At 51.8% G+C, this 25850-nt stretch overlaps 9 protein-coding genes across 9 annotated transcripts; 3 read left to right on the top strand and 6 right to left on the bottom strand.

The window, feature by feature from the left end:
• Positions 1–1024: 1024 nt before the first annotated feature.
• Positions 1025–3116, bottom strand: CPAR01_02766 (uncharacterized protein; the record flags this gene model as incomplete). Its single annotated transcript, XM_060487053.1, has 5 exons — positions 1025–1692; positions 1744–2195; positions 2265–2737; positions 2802–2989; positions 3068–3116. 5 exons carry the CDS (start codon positions 3114–3116, stop codon positions 1025–1027), a joined length of 1830 nt encoding a protein of 609 aa, XP_060354381.1.
• Positions 3117–4119: 1003 nt separating this feature from the next.
• On the top strand, positions 4120–4550 carry CPAR01_02765 (uncharacterized protein; the record flags this gene model as incomplete). The annotated part of the gene is made up of 2 exons (XM_060487052.1): positions 4120–4185; positions 4260–4550. 2 exons carry the CDS (start codon positions 4120–4122, stop codon positions 4548–4550), a joined length of 357 nt encoding a protein of 118 aa, XP_060354380.1.
• A 241-nt stretch (positions 4551–4791) lies between these two features.
• Positions 4792–7407, bottom strand: CPAR01_02764 (GTP-binding protein; the record flags this gene model as incomplete). The annotated part of the gene is made up of 1 exon (XM_060487051.1): positions 4792–7407. The coding sequence occupies one exon, from the start codon at positions 7405–7407 to the stop codon at positions 4792–4794; it is 2616 nt and encodes an 871-aa protein (XP_060354379.1).
• A 1821-nt stretch (positions 7408–9228) lies between these two features.
• Positions 9229–11177, top strand: CPAR01_02763 (uncharacterized protein; the record flags this gene model as incomplete). Its single annotated transcript, XM_060487050.1, has 3 exons — positions 9229–9234; positions 9697–11058; positions 11118–11177. 3 exons carry the CDS (start codon positions 9229–9231, stop codon positions 11175–11177), a joined length of 1428 nt encoding a protein of 475 aa, XP_060354378.1.
• A 79-nt stretch (positions 11178–11256) lies between these two features.
• CPAR01_02762 (uncharacterized protein) lies at positions 11257–11645 on the bottom strand (the record flags this gene model as incomplete). The annotated part of the gene is made up of 2 exons (XM_060487049.1): positions 11257–11311; positions 11371–11645. The coding sequence occupies 2 exons, from the start codon at positions 11643–11645 to the stop codon at positions 11257–11259; spliced, it is 330 nt and encodes a 109-aa protein (XP_060354377.1).
• A 632-nt stretch (positions 11646–12277) lies between these two features.
• Positions 12278–14665, top strand: CPAR01_02761 (helicase associated domain-containing protein; the record flags this gene model as incomplete). The annotated part of the gene is made up of 1 exon (XM_060487048.1): positions 12278–14665. The coding sequence occupies one exon, from the start codon at positions 12278–12280 to the stop codon at positions 14663–14665; it is 2388 nt and encodes a 795-aa protein (XP_060354376.1).
• A 300-nt stretch (positions 14666–14965) lies between these two features.
• CPAR01_02760 (ACN9 family protein) lies at positions 14966–15599 on the bottom strand (the record flags this gene model as incomplete). Its single annotated transcript, XM_060487047.1, has 2 exons — positions 14966–15130; positions 15381–15599. The coding sequence occupies 2 exons, from the start codon at positions 15597–15599 to the stop codon at positions 14966–14968; spliced, it is 384 nt and encodes a 127-aa protein (XP_060354375.1).
• Positions 15600–16241: 642 nt separating this feature from the next.
• CPAR01_02759 (uncharacterized protein) lies at positions 16242–19651 on the bottom strand (the record flags this gene model as incomplete). Its single annotated transcript, XM_060487046.1, has 3 exons — positions 16242–18435; positions 18495–18726; positions 18775–19651. The coding sequence occupies 3 exons, from the start codon at positions 19649–19651 to the stop codon at positions 16242–16244; spliced, it is 3303 nt and encodes a 1100-aa protein (XP_060354374.1).
• Positions 19652–22428: 2777 nt separating this feature from the next.
• CPAR01_02758 (phenylacetone monooxygenase) lies at positions 22429–24343 on the bottom strand (the record flags this gene model as incomplete). The annotated part of the gene is made up of 4 exons (XM_060487045.1): positions 22429–22841; positions 22900–23529; positions 23582–23739; positions 23793–24343. The coding sequence occupies 4 exons, from the start codon at positions 24341–24343 to the stop codon at positions 22429–22431; spliced, it is 1752 nt and encodes a 583-aa protein (XP_060354373.1).
• Positions 24344–25850: the final 1507 nt, after the last annotated feature.

Here is a 25850-nt window from a genome sequence, read left to right as displayed (position 1 = left end):
AAAAAAAATTTGTGTGGATGGTACGACGTACTGACTGATTATATGTTTGTGAAAAGAAAAGGAGCAGAGGGGTATCTTCGGGTATCAAGGAAGCGGAAGGGAAGGCACAGAGATGATAGTGAGCTGTTGTGAAAGTTGAGATCGTCAAGTCTGTGATTGAGGGGTTGATGAAGGGTGGAAGGTCTTGTCGCGGAAAGCACTTTAATGGGCAAACACGGTCGCGCGTCGTAGTGGGCTGGCGAGGGAACGACGCGTCAAGCGTTTAATAGGGCTCAACGCCAACAACGCGCGGGGGGGCAGGAACACTCACTCACAGGCACGCCAGCCAGCGTCCGCTCCGTCTTTGATCGCTGACGGATGGCTCGTGCACCGTTCACCTACGTATCCTTGGAAGGACAAGCGAGCAGCCTGCCAGGCGCATTTTGCCCTCCTGAGATAGCAGCTGGTCCGGGCTCACCGAGCTCTCTCCACTTCGCCAGGGGTGTACGTTGATGCTCCAAGCCCCTGAATTGTGGCTCCCCCTTTCTTCTCCCTGACGACCGGGCTTCTTTGTTCAAGCTCCGGATGGCAACCGTTGGATATAAGTAATAAAAACGGCACAAAACACTGGAGTTGTTGCAACCCTGTGTGGCTGGTGAAGACGTAAACAAAATAAAGTACAGATCAAACAATAGGGCTATTGATTTCTCTCGCTTTTAGTTCCCTAGTAGATACTAACTTTTTTTGCTTGTAATACTAAAAGTAGTCTCCAGAGATTATCTGGCCCGATCTCTGAGCCTGCACCAGATGTCATGCTGGGCATGAGTGCCATTATACAATACAAATGGGTCAACTGGAAGCGATCGATACCTCCCATCCGGATTCCCTGAAATCCCCTTCTATATGCATCCTAAGTGCGAATGTGTTTGCAGAGATTATGTATCAGAAACCAAGAACAGAAAAGGAAAACGAAGATTCAAATGACTGTGATTAGCTGAATCGTTGCACCAGAACGCCATGTCCGTCATCAAATGTCATGTCCTCATCACATCGAAACAATGCGTGATGGATTCGTCCCGGTTCGTGGGCGGGGCCGGAGGTTGATGACCATCTCAAGTTCCTTGAGCATGCCTCTGTTGGCATCCGCCTTTTCTTTGGCGATCTCTCGTTTCTCCCGGTCTTCTCTCATCTTGACGATGCGCTCGTCTCTCGTCAATAAGCTGCGGGGCCGGAACGGCTTAGCGACCGCCTCAAATATCTCCTCCGTGTCGGGCTCTCCTGTGCTGCTAAAGTCTAAGCTTGAGGGGGACTCTCCGTTCAAAGCTTTGAGGGCTTCGGCTGCTCCGCCTCCTTCATCAACTGTCGTGAGCCCACTGAGAGAGCTGGTCGGAGACAGCAGTGTGCTCATGGAAGAAAGTCGCTTTTCGTTCCGGTCGATACCCAGAGCGAGTGCCGCTTTGCCTTCCTCCCAGGCCTGCATCAGAATCTTCAGGTCAGCCCCTATGGACTCATACTGTGACATGAGGTTGGATCCGAGCTCGGAAATGTCGTCAGACTCATTGAGGCTTCTGTCAGACTCCTCCCTTAACAGCGTCAATTTAGCCTGTAAGCCGCGAATACCGCTGGACAAAGAGTTCAGTTTCCGTAATTGTGATCTCCATCTCTCACGACCAGGTGTTAATGGCATCTTTGGAGTTGGCGGTGGTGGGAATGCTTGCGAACGTTAGTCAACACGCCTTATAGTGAGATGAAAAGATCACTTACACTCCTCATCGCTCAGAAGTCTTTTCAGGTTGTCGAATGCCTTCTGGGTGACCGTATTGAGAGTGCGCACCGCTTCTACTGTGGTAGTCCATTTCAAGAGGTCGTCGCTCTCACCGCTCGCGTCCAGGGCCAACAATGCACACAAGAACATCTTCCGGATGGTGTGAAACCGTGCGGCGAGGATCTTGAGCGTCCTCAAAGACTCGGTGTCCTCAAACTCATCCTCCTTGAAGCCTTGCTGGGCATCGGACATGTCGAAATCGCTGATATCGTAAATGTCGTAGTACTTCTCGAGGTCGAGTTGTTCCGAGAACCCTTTCACTACCGCCACGGTCTGATCGTATGCGGGAATGACATCCGCGAAGCACGCCCTCAGAGCCCTGCGGAGCCGCACGCACTTGCGAGTCTGTGAGCGATCCTCTATGCGGCTGATGGGCGGAAGAGGCGCACTCCTAAAGTTTGTGTCAGCGCATCACGGACTTTCTCGCCAGCTACTGGGCCAGAGGAGAAATTGAACTTACAGACGGTAACCTCTGGAAACAAGTTCCACCTCCTGCACCAGAGCAATCGCTGCGCCAGTCGCGCTGTCGAATTCCTGGGAGTTTGAAACAAACGCAGTGACCTCTGACAGTGCTTGGAGCCGTCTGTACCTCAGCCATTGTCTACGCATAAACACATGGGCGATCCCTGCAGCGATCACAAAAACCAACAGAATGACGAAAGTGCGCCGTTTGTTCAATGGCCCGATTCCTGCAAGCCAGTTGATCGAGACGACGAGAGCCAATGCCCCTAGAACGACGACGACCGCGCTCGTTGAATCCAGCAGCTTGTCGGCCGGGTTTCCGTCAATGGCCATATTGGCGGACCGGGATGATGCATGGTTCTGGGATAATATGGAGTGCCCACTCAATAGCTGGGATGCGATAATAGTATAGCGAAATTGCTCGAGGAATTTGGAGTTGTCGGCTCGGTCAATCCTGGATGCTACCGCGGTCTGGAAAGGACACACATCAGTAATTTCCCCATGTGCCAACAGATAGGGGATTTGCAATGCGCACCGAATAGCTGAGTCTGTAAGACTTGTCGGAGGCCGCTTTGGTAGGTATGTCGACTCTGAGGGGATTATTGCGGAATCTCGACCTCACCATCGGCCGACCTGTCGGCGCGAACTCAGGGCTCGAAGGAGGCGACACATCGTAGGTTGGATCGTCGTGCGCCCATCCTGCCTGCTCCTCTTCGCCTTCGTCTACAGCATGCGCGCAGATTATCAGTGGGCGAGCTCAATGGCATGACGGGTGTTCGCCTATGAGGAAGTTGCACTCACCACGAAGGTACTCTGCGAGCGGCGACTGGTCAAACACAATAGGCTCCATCTAGCGACCTGGCAAGTATCGAGGAGGCACCTGCAAGCAGCACGGCCATCTGTCGCCCCAAGTCGTCGCGCTGGCCGCTGCGTTGTGGGATCGTGAACGGTTTGAGGGGTGGTGAGGTGATTTGGTCGACTAATGATTAAAAGACTCAAGGGAAACGCAAAACATGAGCAAACGCTACTCTCTAGTAGGCAGACGGTGCTTCGGGGGATATATACGGATTGTATGTACGGAGTACGGATACGTATTGTGATTGCGGAGGGCTCACCAGGGGGGAAGGGAGAGTTCGCTCAAAGCGCCGACCCGAGAGTGACCAGCCCGCTCGCGAATGGGGAAGGAAACTGGACCCCTGTAACCGATTAAGGTGCTAGGGGTACAAAGTCGGAACCTCGGTGGGGTGGTTGCATATGATCTGCCCCAGCTAACGGAGCGTTCTAACGGTGTCGCGGTGAGGTTTTGCGCACCGAGAATGTGGCTTGTGCATCACGTATTGCGTACCTGGGGATTATTATTTGCATATTTTTAATTTTGGTACATTGAATGGGACGACACGGGGCGGAGCCGAGACCGACATGACTCTCCACCCACCGATCTGGGGACACTAACGCAAGATTGGATAGGCAGGTAGGTACTCCGTAGTTAGTCTGGAAAATTATCATACCGGGAACCGATCTCCAACTTTCCTTCGCGGGATTAGGTAAGGAATCATACCTACCTAGAGAGCCAGTGACCTGCCAAAACCCCAATCGACCAACGTGCATACCTTATTCGTTTGGAAGCTAGCATTACATAAGCCACAACCCGCTTTGTGACGGAGGAGCTCAACGAACAGAACAGGCACCACCACCTAAGGTAGTCTACACAGTATAGACCCTCCAAACACGAAGTGCATCGCCGACGGAAAAGAGACGACCGCGAGACTTGAGATCTCCCGTCACCCCCTGATAATACACGAGCTCTCCGGCGACCTGATATACGTGCACCCAATACCAGCAATACCGCAACGATGCCGTCGGAACGCGACTACCAAATTTCCCCCATTGTGCAGGAATCCGTGATGCACAACACCAAGGTGGGATAGGTCCCTGAAGCTGACCTCAATGGCCGACGTAATCTTTGTCGCTAACCATATCACGCCTTCTGCAGACCCTATCAAACTTGCAGAGTCTTTCAGCATCCCTCTTTGGTGTCGCAGCCGGCATCCTCGGTCTCGAATCGTACAGCGGCTTCCTCTTCTACCTCGTCTTCTCTTTCATCACCGCCGCCTTGTTCTACGTCCTGCGCATCGCTCCCGAATCGACATCAGCAGGTCTCCCATTCCTCAGCACGAGCCGCTACTTCAAGGGGCCGTTCGACTTCTGGACGAGTGGGCTGCTCGGAGGTCTTTCTGGTTTCATTCTCACCTGGACTTTGTTCTACGGTTTGGTGAGGGCATAATAAAATCGGATAGTCAAGGGGCATTTCTGGCGTCAGGCGTTGGGGAACCAGCATATGGGTCTAGTCGCAGGTATACATCATGGCAGAACCATAATCTGAAAATGAACATGACAACGCTGGTATAACGATACCTATAAGTGAAGGATGTGGTAACATGCTCAACAACGCCGCTATAAAGTCTGATCAAAACAAAATTCCCACGCAAAACGCAAACGCAAAATGCAAAACGCAAGAAGCAAAATCAGTCCACAATCTCGACGACAGTTCCCATGAAGCCCTCTAGACCAGATCTATCATTGCGGCCTCCCTCGAGCACAAGGATTTGAGAGCCCATTTCGACCCATTCTCGACTGGTTAGCAGCTCCAATGTAACCTGAACGCCGCCCGAGAACTCAAGATCATATGTAGGGGCTGACTCGTCATGTTCGTTCATGTCGAAGATATCTTCAGTCTCTTCGGACTTGGCTTTGTTCGAGCCATTCCTTGAGGCAAGTCTGGAAACACCCTTGACTCGGGCCGCCGCCCGAACGCTACCGACGTAAACATTAACAAGAGACCCATACGCCAGCGATGCAGTGTTGGGGTCTCTGAATGACACCGTAAGTCCACTAGCTGCTTGGAGGGACATGCCGGTGTCCGCCATATGTTTGGATGGAATGGCCAGGACCATGCCTTTCCGGATTCGAGGAGCTGCCAACGGTGTCTCGAAAGCCGCTTCTGCCGATTTCTCTTGGGGCATTTCCAGCACGATTCCAATGGTGCCGACTTGACCAGCTTCAAGTGTGTTCACGGGGAGCCGTAAATTACGTATGCTGACAATTTTGGCTTTGTGCCATTCTCCTTGGATTGTGGAGGCTGCCACTGTATTGCGAATTGCAATCTTGGCAAGTTCTGCCGACGATGGGTGGGATATTGACAGCCCATAATTGCCAGGAGAGGCCCGGTCCTCCGGTGTCATGCCTTTGAAGTCGTCCTCGCCGGAAGGGAATGGTCCAACAATGATGCTGTCTCCGACCGAAAGCTGGCCAAAACGTAGGTATCCGGATACAACCGTTCCCATGTCATTCTGATCGGGATTCTCAGCAAGAGAAGCGTAGGACGCTGGAAGGCTAAAAGTGTCGTCAATGTGGAACAAGCACGACGGCTGTTCGGGATTCAATGCCATCCCGACGTAGTCGTTGGCAGTAGGGACTGGTGGCAGGGGGAGGCTCTCCAAGAGGGCATGTGTCATCCCAATACCAGCACCGCTGACAGCACTGGTAAGTATGATTGGAACGAATTTGAGGAGGTCCCCATCCCGATCCATCTCTGTGGTGACAGCCTTCACCTTGTCGAGATCTGCTGAAGGAACAGCTGCCCATTCCTGAACACTGCCTTGAGCTGGTTGGAGGATCTTGGGGACTCTGCCAGCTGCTTTGATGTGTGTCAAGAGCTGTCCAAGAATTCGATGCAGACTAGCTTTGGTTGCAAGGTCCATTTTTGTGATGACGATAGCCAGAGGAGTCTTCAGTTTTAGGCATAACTCGAGATGAGCTTTGGCAAGATCCACGCCAGCCCCTGCGACTCCAAGGACGTCATTGGCGGTAGAACTCGCTCCGTCTTTTGTCGAACTCGCGTCGGCATCGTCAGCCGCCAGACAGAGAATAGTCCACTGTGGAGCCCAGCCGAACAAACCGCGGAGAATGGTCCGGCGGTAACGGGGATGGCCGGCGGAATCGGAAACAAAAACCAAGCGACCATTCTCGGCACTGTCGTGTATATCAATCCACGACTCGACGTGATCTTGCGAATAGTTGAATATGGCGTGGTCCTTGTAGCCGATAAGCTCCTGTGCTACAGAGCTAGTAAGCCCAGATGCGACCTCGTGCCGATGTTTGAAGAGACTGATCCGGCTTTTTCCTCGTCCGTTGTCGACAGTGCCCGTGGACAAAGTACCCAGCAAGGTAGATTTCCCGGACGTCGTTGGTCCAGTGAGCGTTATCCTTAGCTGATCCGTGGTAGAGCGCCCTCTGCTTGGTTGCACAACAGACTCGGTAGCCCTTGGCGATTCTTTCACTTCGCGACGCCCCTCTGCCGAGCCATCTGGGTGCCCGTTCTTCATTGAGTAGTCGGGAGTAACGAGAGCCTCTACAACCCAAAGTCTTGCCTGTCGAGCAATTTGGGCAGGGTGAGTGGCCACACTATCCACCAACTCGGACGTCTCTAGCCACTCGCACTCGCCAACAATTACATGGCGTAGGATTTCGACGCGGCAGCCTAGCGTGGCTGCCATGACCTTGAGTGTCGTAATGCTCTCGTCCATTTCGTCTTTGGTAAGCCCCACCAGAGTCCCGTCATCAGCAACACCAATCTCATACAATGCTCCACGAGATTCTTCCAAGCCTGGGAGAGGTTTCTGCGGAGTCATCGCCTGGCTCAAGTCGTCCGTATCATCGGGTAATTTTGGTATGATGAGGTCCTTGGGATTCAGAGCATGGTAGGCACAAGATTGCTGGAGCCTCCAAAGCAATTGCGTAGTCAGTTGTTGTAGACGGACCTGTCGGCTCTGACTAGAGGCCGACAGGGCAGCAGTTGCAATCTTTGAGCGGCTGGCGGGAATTCTGGAGTTTTGGGTGGAAGATATGGTGCTCATAGCGATGTATGTCCGTCTTGGCCGCAATAAGAGGTGAAGCTTGTATTCAGTGGGACCTTCTTGCGGCTCTGCTTCCAACTTGGTGACGCCGTAGTCTGAGAGGTGCCCCGGCTGGATTTGTCCACTATCAGAGTTGGACCTCTTCCCGGAGTCTTCAGGAGCCAGCCATGGGGATGAGACCCGTTGAGGATCCGTATCGAATGTGAATATTGAGCCGGAAGCCATGGTTCAAGTACAAGGGTGGCGATAGGATGGGGAGTGTGGTGGCGAATGTGTGGCAGTTTCTCAGGCGCGTGATATCGAGTAGAAACAAACTCGCGATGAACGTCAACGCCGATTTTGAAGAGCTATTGCAGTAAAAAGGGCAGAGGAACGAAATGCTATGCGCGGTATCATTTTGATAACTGAGCTGAGTGGTGATATCTGCGACGTGCTCAAGGCGCTGTTGCTGACTTTGGAGTGACGGGGAGGAATCTCAATTGGATTCCTAGTTGAAGGCCATGGCGATCGTTATCTATGCGCAGCTGTGTCTGATATGTGTGGTGTAGAAGTTTGCAAGTGCATTCAAAGATTGGAGGCTTTGGACAGAGAGAGGCTATGGATAAGTTTTGACGCTGCAGTCTGGCCAAAGCAATGACTCGAAGGACGGTGAGAGGTCTCAGCCGAGGTGTGACGCAGTTGGCCGGAAGTCAAGTTCAAAGTGACAAAGATACCTTGTTGGGTAAGATGGCAAGATGGGACACTGCCTTCGCACTTCTCTGAGTGGCTCGACTATGAAGTCTCCGGGCGGGGAAAGTCCGGGTATTCCACCACCAGCTTATCCAGCGACCATGGGGCACCATATAGCAGCCACCTATTACATACACTAGGTTACCGGCCGGCGGTGAATGACTCCATGAGTCCACACTCCACAGCGTTGAATTGCATCAAAGTATCCATAGCGACGACTCTGACCAAGGACCTCGAAACTGGTCTACGCTGCGAGTACCTGAAGTAGACTCACTCATGCCAACGTGCTCCACAACTCTTCCACCTGCGCTTGTTGAGATCTGTTCAGCTCCTACATTGTTGGCCTCGGGCTTGGCTAGCTATGACAAAGCCAGTCTTGCCATTGAAGAGAGTTCTTATAAATGGTTGACATTAAATTTTGAATACCAAGTAGGCAATCCTCTTTTTGTTGGTACTGTTCCTAGGTAAGATAACTTGGTCATTCGCCATGCGTTGAATCTTTGGACTCCGGTCAGGTTTGTACGTATTTACATAAGGTACCTGTGTCAGTGGCCCAATAAATCTCCCTGCCTAATAATAGCAGTCAGGTTATCTTTGTTCCCCCTTCCGTACCTTGGTTCTGTAATACCCGAGGATCCGGTACAGCATGAAAATAACCACTGCCTGCAAGCAAACATGTGCACCAACTTAAGGTACGAATCTCCAAGTCTATCGGAACATGGTAGAAGAGCCAACGTGTCTTGCCGCATTCACATGCACCTAGGGTCTTGCAAGGCTGCATTCGCTTGGCCTCTAGGCACAGACACTGTCGAAGTACTCCGCAGAACCATTCTCACAGACGAGGCTGGACTCATTTGCTTCGGAAATCAGTCCTAATCTTATCTCCTTGCTACCTGGAAAGAGTAGGTAATCAGCGCATAATGCCACGTTCACAGAGCATAAGCGATAATGCTACTGCACATTTGGCCATATGCTTAGATAAGATGCGTATGGCGAATTGTGGAAAACCACAGAGCACGGATACATTATCTAGGTAAGGTAGGTATACGCAGATGCGACCGGCTTAGGTATTCAGCCCAATGCCGTCTGATACCGAATCTGGTTGCGGCACTACGTAGTAAGACAACACATCCGGAATACGCAGTAAGCTGAAGAGCGACCAAGGAAAAGCGATGATTCCAGCGCTAGGATCAAGGCTGAGTCCAGCACGAAGAGCTGCTATAGGCTGATGATGACCACCACCATTGTATAGCCCGCTCCTTGCGCCATAATCTGATTGTCAACGGAGCGTGTACGGAGATCCGTACCCCAACTCATATGTCGGTACGGAGTACCTGGGTAGCTAACATTCCCTGTCATCTCGAACGGCCCCGATGACTTGAGCAGGATAACGTCTTCTCCATTGCCGCAGCCCGCAACACTGAACCCAGGCCTGACCCAGGCAGTTTGCATATTTGATTCGTTGCGCTTCGGGTCGTCGCTGGCCCAAGCCCAATTCCCCAAGTCAGGTCCAAACCATTAGAAGCCTGACGAATGTTTTATGGCTTAGACCCTGAAGCCTGAGGGGGGCACTTCCGTTCGCCTTCGAAACACACCCAAGACGGGCCCGATTTTGCCACATTAAGCTGCTACTGGACGCCCCTTGTCCAACCCCGCTAGGTCCCCGCTGGGCGCCCGTCCCTTGCTCGTACCTCCTGCATCTAGCCATCTACCGTGCTGTCCCTCCACGACCTGACTTCTCCTTATTTTTATACATTTTCTTTACCTTACGTTCTGTTTCCTTAGACAAACCTTCAGCGGCACGTTGTGTTTTGCTTCCTTCTAGAACAAATTCAATTGTACAACCACATTCACCATACCTCGACGAAACCTAAGTTTTCCACTATATCGCTCCTCACCATGAAGAAGTTCGGCTTCGGCAAGAAAGGCGGCGACGAAGGCGACGATGCCAATCGCTCCGCTCTCTTCGGCCGAAAGAGCAAGTCTCCTGCTCCGGGCAACGACAACCCCTACGCACAAGCTCCGGCTGGCGGCGATCCCTACGCCCAGGACGCGAATAAGTACGCCGGCATGACGCCCTATCAACGAGCACGAGTCGGTGCGCCCATTAATGGCGGTGCCCCTGGTGGCCTTCCTGGCGGCCCTCGGGGCGGTGCTGGGTACGGTGCCCCGCCACAGCCTGCCGGTGGCTACGGGAACGAAAAGTACGGCGCCGCAGGAGGATACGGGGCGAATCGCTACGACGATAACCAAAACGCCTATGGCGCAAATCAGCGATCGGGTGCTAATGGTGGAGCTCGCGGACCAGGGGGCTACGGAGGTTTGGGCCGAACCAACAGTGACAGCACCGATGCTGTGCGCGATGAGCTTTTCAGCGGGGCTCAAGACAGATATCAGCAGAACAAGCCGCAGGCTGGAGGGTACGGCCAATCGACTCCGTCTGGCGCTGATGGGGGATACGGTGGGTATGGAGCCCCTCGTGAGCTCACAGCCGAAGAGCAAGAGGCGGAGGAATACCGCGCGACTAAGGCTCAAATCAAGGAGGTCAGAAATGATTCCGTTCAGACCACCCAAAGAATGCGTCAGAATGCGAGCAATATTGAAGACGTAGCCAATGCGACACTCGCCCGCCTTGCTGCTCAAGGCGAGCGTCTGCACAACACAGAAAGGAACATGGATATAGCGGCAAACCACAACAAGAAGGCGGAAGAGGGTGCCAAGGAGCTGAAGACCGCCAACGGAAGCATGTTTGCAGTTCACATCGCCAACCCATTCACATCTAAGAAGCGTGCGGCAGAACGAGATGCGGCGATTCTCGACCGACACCGCCAAGAGCGCGAAATTCGCGAGACAACCAGACACGAGGCTTTCAAGTCCAATCAGCGAATGGAAGATACCTTTAGGGAGATGTCGTTGTCCGGTCGTCCTCAAAAGGGGGCGGAGCAACGCAAGCCAGCAGGGAAGGACCGATACAAATTACCTGGTAGTGATGATGAAGAAAATGCCGAGGAAGACGAGGCAGAGAGGACGATCGATGACAATATCAACGCTATTTCCGGCTCCGCTGCGCGTTTTGGCTTGGCAGCCCGCGCTCTAGGAAAAGAGATCGATGAACAGAATGTTCTCATCGACAACATTGCCAAAAAGGTGAGTCAACCACCACATTCTATTCTTGTTTGGTGTCGATGCTAAGTCACATTTCCCAGAGCGATGCTGTGGACGACGGAGTCAGGATGAACAGAGAGCGTCTGAATCGCATCAGGTGAACGGTCGGGAGCCAATTCCACCGACTATCCTCTTCGTGAAAATGCCCACAACGAACATAAAGAAGAGCAGGGTCGTTTACTAAATGTTCTCCAATTTGTAAACTTCATAGGCCGGGGTTTCGTAAGGGTGTGCGCTACAGAGAGCATATTGTCAATCGAAAACAAGAAGAAGCTTGAAGTATAAACTTGATACCTTTTGAGAGCTGCCACAGCGGCTTTCGCAACATTTCTGTCAGAGCATAGGATTTCGACTCGATACTCTAGGACTCGCTCAAGTTGGTCCACTGCGCCTGTGTGAGGGTCTGCCCCAGCTGCCGCTACGGGCCTGAATTGGCCTTGGCCGGTAAGTTCGAAGGCCACTTGAACATACTTGCCCTGGTCATAGACACCGGCACCCGTTTCGAAGATGGCGTCTTTGGTAGCGACCAAGTGGGAAGCTGTTGGAATGCCACAGGACGAAGTCAGCATGCTTTAGTTTCTGTTCGATAATATTAAGCAGACCGAACCTGGCACGGTGTAAATGAGCTTGTAGCGGTCCGTCATTGTTTGACTGAAGATCGTATGTCGACGAGAGAATGTCGTCAGGCTAGCCTTACTATATGAGAAGGCGCGAGCAAGCAAGCGATTTGTATCAGTACGAGTGAGGGGAAAAACTTGAAAGCGACCAAAGTGACGCAATTTGCAATTGGGACACAGTATTTTCGAGGCTGGGCGTCTGACCAGCATGATGTACACGGGCAAAGTCAGTTACAGTTTGGCGACTTGACGGGAGTATTTATTTCGCCAATTGAGAATCAACTACAGGCTACCATCCCTTATGTATTTAACGGATTTCTGCTAATTTTCTCATTTCAACTATCCTATTTAAGAAGAGGCTCTGGAGGAGACGTTGCGGCCATGGTGATGAGGCGGCCAGGTACCTACCTATGTGCATATCCCAGGTGCCCTGTGCAAATACGGGGTAGATGTCTGAACGGAAACTCACCAGGTGCGAACCCAAACCCAGTGGTCTCCCCATAAATTTCTTCATGTCTCCCGCCCGTTTCTTCCTTATCCGCTGACTATACATCACATCGCAAATTCTGTCAGCAGCACTCAACATGTCATCTGTACTGGACGCTGAACGCGCCCCCAAAAAGAGGAAGCTTGACAGCAAGAATACTATCAAGGTTGGCAACAAAGTCATTTCTCTCGAGGGATATCTCAACCCCCCAGCAAAGAAAAAAGAAGCAGAAGTTCAGCAACGTCCATCAGAAGAGCTGCGGTCTGTTCAGGATACAGAAAATGATGCCACGTCAGACGCATTAGTCAAAGATTCAAAGGATTCGCACCAAACAGCTCCGACCTTCATCAGGCATTCGTCGAAAACATCCCAGGATCGAGACAGGCCAAAATTTGACAAAAGAGGCCCGAGATGGAGAGAAGATCCTGCCTTATTGAAGATCAGGCAGAAGTTACCCATCTGGGCACACCGGGAGGAGATACAAGCTCTTGTACGCCAAGATGATGTACTCCTTCTTGTTGGAGAAACTGGTTCCGGAAAAAGTACTCAGGTACCTCAGTTTTTGGTCAGGGAGCCGTGGTGTAGGAGACAAACTGTCAGTATCCCAGAGGCAAGAGAAGTCAGTGTTGGTGGCATGATTGCAGTCACTCAACCACGTCGAGTTGCCGCCACGACTTTGGCGCATCGAGTTTCCCGCGAAGCAGGGACGCCTCTCGGTGAGAGCCGCGACGGACTAGTTGGATACTCAGTTCGTTTCGATCACCAGGTCCCAAAGGGCACGAAGATCAAGTTCCTCACCGAAGGTATGCTTCTTCAAGAGCTTCTAAGAGATCCAGATTTGAAGCAATATAGCGCCGTGGTCGTCGACGAAATACACGAGAGAAGTGTTGACGTGGATCTGGTTTCCGGATTCCTAAAGCAAATCCTACTTGGTAGCCGGAAAGGCCGCGGCGGCATACCACTGAAGGTCATTATCATGAGTGCCACAGCCGATGTTGAGCGGATTCAAAGTTTCTTCTCTGTGCATGGCCCTGAGGGAAAAAGCGGTAGTGACGACTTGGTCAACAAGAAAAGCAACTCTGTTGGAGTACTGAAAATCCAGGGCCGGCAGTACCCGGTCAAGACGATACATACTCCCCAACCGGTGCCGGATATCCAGGAATCTTTGTTGAAGACGATTTTCAAAATCCACATGGAAGAGCCGCTTCCTGGCGACATTCTTGCTTTCCTGACCGGACAAGAGGAAATCGAATCCACGCAGTCGCTCCTCGAGGAGTACGCCGCAACGTTAGCCTCCAACGTTCCCAAGATCAAGGTTCTACCCTTGTACGGCCAGCTTTCAATGGAAGGACAACACGCAGCTTTCCAGCCTGTCAAGGGAGGTTTCACGCGGAAAATTGTGCTGGCTACCAATATTGCTGAGACGTCCGTCACCGTACCCGGTGTACGTTACGTGGTGGACGGCGGCAAGGCCAAGGTTAAGCAATTCCGCGCTCGCCTCGGTATGGAATCATTACTAGCAAAACCTATCTCCAGGTCTTCCGCTATCCAGCGAACAGGCCGTGCTGGTCGTGAAGGCCCTGGCAAGTGCTTCAGGCTATACACTGAAGGTACATTTAGCACACTCGAGGAAACAGACTTGCCAGAGATTCTCAGGATTGATGTTCTGGGAGCTGTCTTGACGATGAAAGCGCGAGGTATTGATGACATTCTTGGGTTTCCCCTTATGGACACCCCGGATGTGGAAGCCATCGAACGAGCACTAGTCAGCCTTCATGGACTAGGTGCTTTGGCAGACGACGGCACGATCACTGAGGCAGGCCGCAAGATGGCCGGATTTCCCATCTCTGCGGCGTTTGGTGCAGTCCTGCTTGCCTCCGCCAAGCCAGAATTTGACTGCGTCCTAGAGACGATAGACGTCATCTCCTGCATCACGTCTGGCGACGACATCTTCCATCAGCTACAGTCGGAAGAACAACGCGAAGAAATTGAAGAACTTCGCAAGGAGCTCTACCGCCGGGAAGGCGACATCCTAACATATCTTACCACAATGCAACAATACGCCGCCGAGAACGCCGATCGTATACAGTGGTGCAAGCAGAGAAAGGTCAACATTCGCAACATGAAGACTGCGCTCAACATCCGCAGACAACTACGCAGCCTCTGTCTCAAAGAAGGTCTCCTCACAGAGGCTCCACCGCCTGACCCCCAGCCCTTTACTCCTCTGGCTCCGGAACAGGCCGAAGCTCTGCTCAAGTGTTTCCTCCGCGGCTTCGTGTCCAAGACAGCCATATTGGCACCAGATGCGAGCTACGTCACGTCACAAGGCAAGCATGTTGTGGCCATTCACCCGTCTAGCGTGCTACACGGACAGAAGAAGGAGGCCATCATGTTCCTTGAGCATGTCTTCACGCAGAAGAATTATGCCAAGAAAGTAAGCATCATCCAAGCCGACTGGATTGTCGAGGCATTTGAGGGGCACTGAAAGACGACGATGACGATGCGCAAAGTCTGACTTCTTGGCTCTTGTCCATGATTACCACACAAGCAGCAGTCTACTATACGTTGCAGAGACTGAACGCCGACCAAGCATTTTCTCTCTACTTCGTGTAAATGTACATAGTTGTTAATACACAAGCACACAAGCCGTGCCTCTCGCATCATTGACTTTGAGTGCGTTTTCCTTCATCAAGGTAGCGATATCATGACTGATCCTCGCCTTCTCCTGGCTCACGCCGTTCTTTGATCGCCTGCATCAGCTCATACAGCTGACCGATTTGCTCGTCTAGCGGTAGAATGAGTCTTTGGCCGTCATGAAGGCACGGAAGATATTATTGAAGAGAAACTCACCACTCATCTTGGCAACCTTGACAGGGTCAATCTTCTCGCCAACCCATGAGTTGCCCTCAATTTTTTGCGCATACAATTGCCATTCAGTCAAGAAACCGATCTAGCATATTACAAAGAAATCATTAATCAGCCTTTAATTCTTCATGATAGTAGTTTCGTGCTTGTCAACGGACTCAACGTTGAGATGGAACGATATTGACGACGATCAGGACTCAGACTCAGACAAGACATTGACCTCGGTTGTAGACATGTACTTGAGGATACAAATGATCAAGCAAACGCGTGTGGACAAATGCCCGTGAGTTGAAAGACGGGGATCCCCGCTGCGAAACAGCAGGCAAGAAACGTACCAGGTGCGCCGGGTTATCCACCGTGCGATGAGCGCGAAACTCAGCCTTGATGTACTCGTCACCTAGCACCCGCATCTCGGAAGGAAGGTGTTTGCGGTGTGCGCGCAGAAGACGACGGTATAGCGGGATAGGGGGCAAGAGGGCCATCGGCGCGGGCCTCAGGCCGTTGCCCTTTGAGACGGAGGCCGAGGCCATCCTCAGAATCGAGGCAGATCGCATAGGTGCTGTGTTGGCGGTGATGGGTAGCGTCGGGTTGGAGGCTGCGACACTTGAGTGAGAAGGGAATTGCGAAGCTGATCCTATTAATAATACTGGATCTCGAGTCAGCTCTTGAGCTTTCAGGTCAATAGACTATGGTCAACTCGTTGCTGTTTATTTGAGATGCTAGCGAATGGTGTTGAAGTATTTCGTCATGCAAATCACCATTTTCCACTGCAATACCATTGAGGTGATCCATACAGTGCTCAAAGCGGCCAGTGCACACGGTACTCTGGACCAACTGGTTATTGCATATGCAAGAATTCCTACAGGTCTTTATGTACCTAGATATGTAAGCACTGACCAAGTTTTCTGTGGCCATTGATGTAGGGGCTGTTACTCCATCACACCAAGATATCGAGATAAATCTCAAGATGATAAAGCTCAATAGCGATTGGTACCCGTGGAACGATGTGCATTATCATTATCTGCACAGTTGGCCATAAAGTAGGCACTGAGATGACCTGGTTTTGATATAGAGGTGAGCCATTCAATTCAACGAAGGTGCTTTACAAATACGCACAAAGACGCCCCTGCAGTCTACCCAAGGGTGCCAAGTTGCCAGCCAAGTAGCACATCGCCTCAGAACGTAGTGGCTAAGTTCTATGGCCCTGATTTCGCATTGCCCTCTCTCCTCGACAGTAAACTCTTAGCAGCGATCGCTTTGAGTATAGGTGTGGTTGATGACCGCTCGTCCTCATGAAATACAAATTCGGGTCCCTCAGTGCGCATGATTCCACCCGGCTGGAAATCCTCTTGCACGAGGCCCGCATCATCATCTCTTATTCTCTTCATCACGCGCGTCGTCCTCATTATGAGAGGATGCTGATCGTCAAGATTGCCCGCCCAACTCTCGAGGCACTCCTCCCAAAGCCGAATGGCCTCCTCCACCTCATTGCGCCGAGCCAATACACCCGCTAGCTGATCCATCGTTGCCAGCGTATCAAGGTGCGTCCTCCAAAGAACCCTCTCGCTCACCTCCAGAACCTCGCGTAAGATTTCCTCTGCCTCCTCAAGCCTGTTCAGATTCGCACAACCCATGGCGACGTTTCGCTTCGCCTGCAGGGTCATGGGGTTCTCCTTGCCTCTCGCGCGTTCTTGATTGCTCAGGAAATGACGCCAGAGTTGGTACGCCACATCATGCATCCCCAAGTCCGATTGCAGCGCTGCAAGGTTGTTCATTGAGGCCATCATCTTGCGGTGACCCGGTTCGATCTTGGCGATGAAGTAGTTATATATTTCGATCTCCATGGCGAGAGCCGTCTCCGAGTCGCCCTCCATTCGAAGGAGAGTTGCTAGCGCTGCGAAGCCGGAGCGGTACCATCTTGATCCCCAGCCCCATGGCTCCACCACTTCCATCATGATTTCTAGGAATGTTCTGACTTGCAAGTATCTTGCTTGGATAAGAAGCACCTCTATCCAGTCGAATACGATGCTGAAATGCCGCTTCCTGGCTTCGGATCCCTCAGGGCATTCTTCAGTGAGTAATGAGATCGCAAAATAAACACTCTCAGACTCTCGTAGCCTGCCAGAATGACGATACATTCTAGCCAAATCCCACAAGCCTGCTATATGTCCCATATCCTTGTGGTCCATTTTTTCTTGCCTTTCGGCAACGATCTGTTCGCAGACTGCAGTGGCCTTGTCCCAAAGGCCCAGGTGCGCAAGCGTTTGCGCGAACTTACCTTCCTGCTCTGTGCGTCTCATCCATTCAATATGCTCCGGGCCACCGTGGTCGAGACATGTCTGCAAATGTGGCAGCACTTGGCTGGCAAAGAGCTCTTCAATGAGGCGTTTGCTTCTCGCGACGGAAAAGAAGAGAACCTCGCGGGCTGCTCTGCGTTGGAAGACCAGTACTTCCGGCTTCATTCGGTCTCTAGCCCAAGAATGCACCAAAACATGCATAGAGTACCATTCCTCGTTCATGAGAGACTTCTTGATCAAAGAGTAACTTCTCAAGGTAGCAACCCCGTTGGTGAAGTTCGTCGAATCCCAGTCACCTTCTTCCGTAAGGTCTATCAATGGAAGTGGCGCAATGCTGCCCTCTTCGCCCCTTATGAAAGTGGTGTCCAGCCTTGCGTTGACGGCTGCTCGACTGAGAATATATGTTGTTATATTCTCGTTGTGGTAGAAGCAGAAGATGTTGAGAATGCGAAGGGCATTCAAGGCAGCCCGGCCTAGGGCATCGTTGTTTCGTGACTGCTCTTCCAATGCCACATACGAGAGCTCAAATGTACCGTAAACAGCGGGATTGGACCTGAAGACTCCCGGGTACAAAGGGTCCCCTAAAATATCTTTTCGGCGTTTTCGGAAAGTGACGAGATACTTTTCGAATGAACACTCCTGGTTATAAATATAGGAACCGGCCTGATCGATGGCCAACGGGAGATATCCAAGCTCATGAACGATTGCTCTTCCGTGTCTGTCTTCATCATCTCCGAAACTTGTGTTTTGTCTTTTTGAGGCGCGAAGGAATAGGGTGATTGCATCCTCTGCATCCATAATATCGACCGGGAATGTCTGATCGGCGTCTAAAGTTGGTGACATGTCTTTCCGTCTGCTGGTGAAAAGGATATTTCCAGTGTTTCCCGGAGGGAGATAGTTGCTCACGTCGATTGTGTCGTTGTTGTCGAAGACAAGAAGCCACTCTTCAGTTTGATTTTGCGCCAACCAATTCTGGACTCTCTTGATGCTAGGCCTGCTAGCTTCTTCGTCAAAAATCTCAGCTGTTAACAATCTGAAGCTCTCAAAGATAGAATCTTGCGTGGCGGCGTTAATCCAAAACACCCGATCAAATCTGAAATACGCGGACTTAGTAAGAAAACTATGGGTTGAGATGAACGTCGTGCCACCTACCTCGACCCGTACAAGTCTCTAAATCTGAGGACAATCTGCGTCTTCCCGACTCCTCCCATGCCCCAAATTCGGAGGTGTCTTCTAGGCGACGATCCGGAAGGGCGTTCGTAAAAGTGTCGTTCCATCTTGTTGAGTATGTCTAATCTGCCAGTGAATTGCGGGCTTGCAATACTGTTGATCTGAACCTCTTGCTGAAGGGCTTGCTTCGAGGCTGCGTCAGAAACTGCATGACCTACTGCGAGTCAGTCACTTAGCAGAGTAGCTTGGTGAGAATACTTACATGCGGCATCAAGAGATAGGTCGACGCCCTCCTTCTTGTGCAACATGCTGACGATCTTGTCGATGTTGGTAGAGACTTCAATGTCTTGTAAGTACCTCTCCGTTGCCGCCCGCAACAGCCCCATTTTCTTATATTCATTCAGCTTGATATCTGCAGCACCCCGGTCCAAATTCAACCGCCAATATGCGTAGTGTGTTTTCTGGAACCGTTGCTCTAGGGCTTGGTGCTCAGGCTCGGAATCAGTCAGCGATGCTTTGGCATGCTTGAGAATCTTTATCGTGCCTCTTGAGAAGAGTGCGCCGCTGCCTTGCCTGGCCACGACTGGACGATCTACAAGCTGCCCTTGAGGGACTACATTGACTTTTTTATCGGAGACTTTCAGTCCGGTGCCCAAGCTGAGAAGAAAGCCCAACGTCCTCCTCGGACCGAAGTAGGACTCGGCTTCACTCAACACAAGGCGAGCCGGGTTGTTGCAGGTCACGGCACCGTCGACGTACTGGTCCCTCTCCGCCTCGACTTCGATGGAGATTGGGTGGAAAAATGTCGGTGCCGCTGATGTTGCCCTTGCCGCCTCCCAAATTTCCGCATTGTGAGCGCAGTTGCTGCTCCCTTTGTACGTTCGGAAGAGGTAGGCTTCGTAGGCGTCATATGTGGCTGCGCAGACAAAAGCGAGCCCCCTTTCCCTCGTGTCGTCGAGCATCGTGGTCTTTGCGAGCTTCTTCTTGGTTACATTGTCTTGTATGATCTTAACGAGTGTTTCCTCTTTATAAGTTCTGTTCCACCACCGCCTGCGGTTCTTCTTTCGAAAAACGTCCTTTGCAAAACTTTCGTATGCGTTGATGGCTTCCTCAGTCGACATACCCATGCGACCTAACATGATGGCAATTAGTCTTTCCAACGATCTGCTGTTAGCGGACCTTTGCAACACGGTGTATTGGAAAGACCAACTAACCCCCCAGTACTTGTGCCACCCATCAAATGGAAATAGTCCTGAGGCTTGGGTAATTCTCTGAGTCCTGCCACCTTCTGTAGCCGCTTCATAATCTCGTGTAGTATGACGAGTTCTGATATCCCTCTGATGCCTCCACCGTCTGCCTTGTGTTAGATAAGGCCTCCCAAATGGCCAAGGAGCAACATACCCAAGGACAAAAGATAGATTGGCTCATCTTGGCTCATCTTGCGACGATCTAGAACAAAAACCCAAGCATTGTACGATCAAGAGTGAAACAACGAAGTCCATATAAGAAATAGTGAATAGGTTCATAAGGATAGCGATTCCCGGCTTTCGAGCCAGGCAAATGCAAAACTTGCGCATTCAACAGGGAACCAAGGTGAGGGACAGTGGCACTTCTTCAATGAATCCGCTCAACCAACATCTGGGCAGTGCAGATACTTGCCCGAAGATCAAGCCCACGAGAGGGGCCTTCTTTGGAATCCGCCCCGATGCATTATGCATGCTAAGCGCCCAGCACTCGCCAGGATATGGAGCAGACACGGCCGCATACACACCAATAGGCCTGCGAACTCTCATCCTGGCTGCCAACACCGACTTTCCGACATGCATATTTCATCGGCTGACCACTACTGCAGTTAACTTGTCTAGGTAAGGTTGTAACCAGACGCAGCAAACCTGAGAACCTGTGGCAACCCGATGGAGTGGTCAAATGTGCGCCTCAGTTGGCAGGCTTAATAGCGACTGTCACGTTCGCGCAGCAATTGTCAGTCTGCCCTCCTGCAGACCCTGGTTGAAACGGAGGGGCACAGCATATTCCCAACATACGTGACCGAAGGCAGAATAAGATGGACTACGAACGAGATCCGGGAAGCAAGTGTTGATGCTGCTTGACAATCTCATTGAGAAGGCATTCGTGAGAAGCGCCACCAAATCGAGAAATGGGGTGAAAGATATGTAATCAGATATCTGTAGGAGTCAGAAGACAAGAGAAAGATGAGACTCGGAATTGGTTGGTGCATGATTCTAAGCGCCGGCCGTATGGAGCGGGTCGGGCCACTAAACGGGGTGGCGCTATGATGATCGACTTGAACCAACAGACTACGTGCCAACCAACCATTTCTCATGCAGAACCATCAACCCGGCTGGAATTTTACTTTTCAAGTAGACGAAAAAGGCTTGTGAAAGTACTGTACATGAACTGGGAAGTTTGGACTATGTAAAAGGCTAAGCTGGTTGCTCTTCGGCTCACCGTTTCGCCCTATTCGTCATTGAGGGATAGGTTCGGAGGCTATAGTCAACCAGTCGAGATTTAATGGAGTCCAGTTTCCATGAAAGAAGGACACTAGAGTCCACAAAGTCACTCATGCCACTAAGTCTGGCGGAACCGATAATAACAGCCGAGACTATTCCTCGATGTCAACTCACACTAGACAACTGGCGTGTCTACACTGAATTTTGTACAGGATCCCCGACGGGTGAGGATGCAATCCTAAAATTACCCTTCAGGAGGAGGAAAATGTGAGCATGCCTCGAAGAAACCGGTTGAAGAGCTGCATATATACGCCTTCAGAGTCTGAGATCCAATCTCCATCAACTTCCTTCGGTATAACACTGACATAATGGGTAGATGTCTCGGTTGCAAGATAGACTATCGCCCTTTTGATGATACTCTTTCTCCAAAGCCAAAGACTCTACTCCCCAGCATCTCAGCTGCAAGGTTTCGAGATGACGGAGTTGTCAATAGTCTACATTAAACCATTAAATTCACTCGAAGCCATCCTAGTTACTCGGCTCCAGTATAATGCCGTATGAGAGCGTAACTCGTTCAGCAATAGTCTTGAATCACTTGCCTTCATTCTACGTGCAGCATTCCATTATCTCCAGCCAAGTAAATCTTCAGTTGCAAGGCAAGCCACTGGAGGCTCATGGACTAGTATTACCGTCCTTTCGATGGTACTCGTTCCTTGAGGCGGAGATCATGTTCCATTTCCATCAAGCCAAAGATAAACTGCTTCGTCTAAGCAACTTCAACCCAACCTTCAAGTTACATGCACTGGAGCCAACAGGCATTCATATTACCTATTTGGGCCGGTACAAGCCATACCTCACATTAAGACAACACCAGCGCAATCAAGACTTGCTCCCAACGACCCAAAACAGCGCCATTACCAATTAGCCGGTCGAGCCCTCGCATCTCCCGCAGAAACTCCGCACGAACAGGAATTACACAGCTGGACCAGGGGAAAACTGGTAAGTTGGTTCACGGGGCCACCCAGCAACGTAACCAACACTCGGGTGCGCCGCGCCAAGTTGCCTGGACACAACCACTCAGTGGCTCAGCATCCGAGACATTGGATGACTCCCGCAGGCCGCGGCTCCTCCGACTTAAGGAGAAAAAAGGGCTCTCACTTGACGACTAGAGCCCCAGGCACCAAGTCTGGGCAACAGAGAAAAGCAATAATGGTGTCAAAAAGCTGACGTGTGATTCCTGTCTGTGTGGTGTGTCACACGCCATTCTGGTATTAGACTCGCTTGAATCGTCAAACACTCAAATCGGACTTCATCATCCGTCATGCCTAGAACTAGACCCTTCCCAGAAATCAACGCCTGCAAACCACCCAGAAAGAGTACAAGGTCCAGCCGTCTATCCCTGTCTATGTACAAGGCAATGTTGGTCCCCGCAGCCCCCTACGCCATTATCAGGAAGGCGGCGGTCCAGCCTTGAGCATCGCCATCTCTGGCGCTGTGAACCCATTGCCCAAGTATGCGAATCGGTTCTGCTTCGCATTCTCATACGTGTACTCCCAGTCCTCGCCCCTAAATCGCTCCAGCAAGCGGATGAAGTGCATACGGCTCCCGGGATACAGACCTGTTACAGGGCCGTTGACCTCGCCTTGCTTATACCAAGATCTGCATCCGCCCGCAAAGACTGTGCGAGGCATGATGGCTGAGATGTGCTCAAAATAGTCCTCCACGGCCGCTTCAGACGGGGCGATAGTCCGCACGCCTTCTGTCTGGCATTTGAGGATAGTATTGGCGATGTAAGTGGCAATGTGCTCGCTAAGCGTAAAGACGTCACCCTGCACAACAGGCGCATTGGGCCCCAGGAACTCTACAGCGAGGAGGATGGTTAGCTTCGAAGCGGTAAGCGCAAGAGAATTCCGACTTACTGAAGAAGTTTGGCAGACCTGCAACAGCAAGGGACATGTATGCTCTAGGAGTTTGCTCGGACCAGATGTCCTGTAAGTTGCCGTGTCGACCGACTAACGGGAACGAGGGGAGGAACGATGAGTCGAAGCCAGTGGCACAGACGACAACGTCGACTTCGAGGATCTCCCCAGTGGCCAGTTCTATGCCTTGCGGCACAAACCTCTTGATGGCATCGGTGTGAAGCGAGACTCGGGGATCGTGAAACGATTCGAGATATCCAGGGGCGGGAGTGAGTCGCTTACACCCGAGGGGAAAGTCGGGTATCAGCTGCTTGCAGAGCTTCTCATTTCCCTTGAGCATCGCCGTCATGAATTCCTTGGTTTTTCCCAGCGCCCAAGCCTGTTGAGGGCTTCCAGCAATGAGAGAGATGGCGAACTTGATGTTGGAGTCCATCTCGAGAGTCTTTGTAAACTTGTTGTAGAAGGCCGGATCGTTTTTGAACTTTTCAATCGTCGCCGCTGAGAATCTCTCGTTCTCGTCCATCTCGATTTGGTCGAGGAGAGCTGCTGAAGGTCCCATTTTCATTGTGGCAACTCGAGGAGGGATAATCAAGGTGGATGTCCGGATGATGTGGTGTAGCTTCTTGACATCTGCTTGCTGTGAGCTGGCTGCATCGCCATGGGAGGGGTGGGATATACTCACGTGGTCTCATTGCTGGAACGATCTGGACACCGGACGCACCATTTCCAATGACTGCTACCTTCTTGTTTGTATAGTCAAAGTCCTTGGGCCAATTTGCGCTGTGAATAAGGGTACCCTCGAATAGCGCGATGTCTTCCACGTCCGGGAATCTCCATTTACTAGGCAAGTCAGATGTCGATATAATACATAACTGCAATGGCAATGTACGTACTTCAAGATACCAGTTGCGTCAATAAAATAGTTGGCGTAATCTTCAAAGACGGCGCCAGTCCCCAAGTTCTTGATCTGCAACTCCCACACTGCCTTGGACTCCGACCAAGCCGCCCCGATGATCTGATGCGAAGTCTTGATAAAGGGCCGCAGCTTCTCATCGTCACATATTTGGCAAAGGTAGTCCTCAATCTCTGCCGCGGGGGCAAAGAAGCTCGACCAGGCCGGATTCGGTCTCCAGCTGAACTGGTAGTTGTGGCTAGGCACGTCGCACTTGCACCCAGGGTACCGGTTCTCGAACCAGGTACCCCCGACATTCTCGTTCTTCTCGTAGACCATAAGCTCGTACGTCGAGGGACCGAGAGTGTTTCTCAGGGTGCGTATCAGGTTGATGCCGCTTGCACCGGCGCCGATCCCGACAATGCGAATGGGCTGCGGAGTCCCGAACGGCGCTTCCTTCACAGTGTAGGCGGTATTGGTGCGAATAGGTTGACTGGATCCGCTACCCTGGGCGTCGACATGACGAGATAGTTGAGGGAGTTGCCGTGTCATTGTGAAAGTTGCTGGTTTGCGTGCCTGTAGAGCTACCTAGGCACAGAATAGAGAGGAAGAAGAGACCGGTTTATATCTGAGTTGAAGTTGCCAAGGGGTGTTGAGTCCCGAGGAAGGCGCCAGCGAGTGGCTGCAAGGAATCTCTTTCCGAACAAGCGCCTTTCTCCTGCTCGCTTGGTGGAGATACGGTTTAAAGAGAGGATGCGGGCGGGTGACTGTGGACTTTTGGCAAGTGTAGCGCGGCGGCCTGTCACGGAGACTAGCCAATAATTGCAAAGGAGCCTCTACCATGGCAGAATGGGATGAGACAACCCGGAAAGCGCCAGAGAGGAAGAAGCAACGAGTGAACCCGCTGGAGCGGGATTCAAAAGACGTTGTCCTTGTCAGTGACAGGCAGCATAGTCCGAGGTGAAATCTACCATGCCTCCGCGACTAACACCAAAAACCGCACCACCTTAGTGTGGAAACTACGAGCTGACGCAGCACAGCTTTCTTGTCAAGAGGCATACCTACATAGACTTTGACGATGAAAAGGAGACAGCTCACATGAAACAAAACGGTGGACTCTACGGACAGAGAGGCGCCAATGGGCATGGGTCCTCTCAATTGGGGATTCTGTCGTAGGAGCCTAGGAGGGGTCTGCACCGGGCCTCATTGTTGGTTGATTTACGACGGGCAGTTTATCAATCTTGGCTGGTGCAACGGCACATGGTGTGGCTGCACGTATCCAAATGACTTTGGAACAAGGCTGGTCCATGGGCAGAAGAATTGAACAAAATGGGTTGTCTGCACGTCTGCTAGCTCGTTGCGGTCAAGCAAGGTCCGATTAGCAAGAAAAGGGTCCTGGGCTGGACCAGGTCGTAAACCATCCAACCACGGCGGGAGGAGGGAAGAACCGGGCTGAGGGGTGTTCATGGCATGGATCTAAGTACGGTGAGTGGCGAATCACGACTCTTGCCGCACTGGAGGATGGAGGCTTGGAGCCGGAGCGGGATCGTGGTGAGTGCCGCGGACGGGGGGCGATATGGAGCGCAAACCGGGGCGTATCTACGGATGGAGAAGATGCCATTGTAGGGGCCTGACCCCGGCCGTTTCCTGGAGGCAAAGACAATGCGGTCCTGAGGTTGAGGATGCTTTGGCTGCCGACCGTTCTATCAGCTTCATTATTTCCTTGACGACATCTCAGCTGACGAAGAACCGAAGAAAGGGGATGTGTGATGCCCTGATTAGAGTGGATCGCCGAGAGAGGGAATCGCGAGTGCCGGGTCCATTGTCGATCGGCCGTGAGCATGTTCGGCGCCGCATGGTAGAGATGGTGGGATGACGGGAGGGGGCGGCATCCTCGCGCGTTTGCTGACCACTGAGACACGAGATCTCATTTGAAGGAGCACAAAGCTCGAGATGTACCAGATCCTCCGGGCCTTTAGGATGCAGAGATGCGTGTCTGTCTGGCAGGCATCTGCAGCTGAGCCCATGAACCACTGCGGCCACGGCTTGCAGGTTCGTC

The sequence above is a fragment of the Colletotrichum paranaense genome, assembly GCF_030867605.1.
Source record: "Colletotrichum paranaense strain IMI 384185 chromosome Unknown Scaffold_2.1, whole genome shotgun sequence".
In the NCBI taxonomy this organism is placed as follows: Eukaryota; Fungi; Ascomycota; class Sordariomycetes; order Glomerellales; family Glomerellaceae; genus Colletotrichum; species Colletotrichum paranaense.
This window is presented reverse-complemented; position numbering and strand designations above follow the sequence as displayed.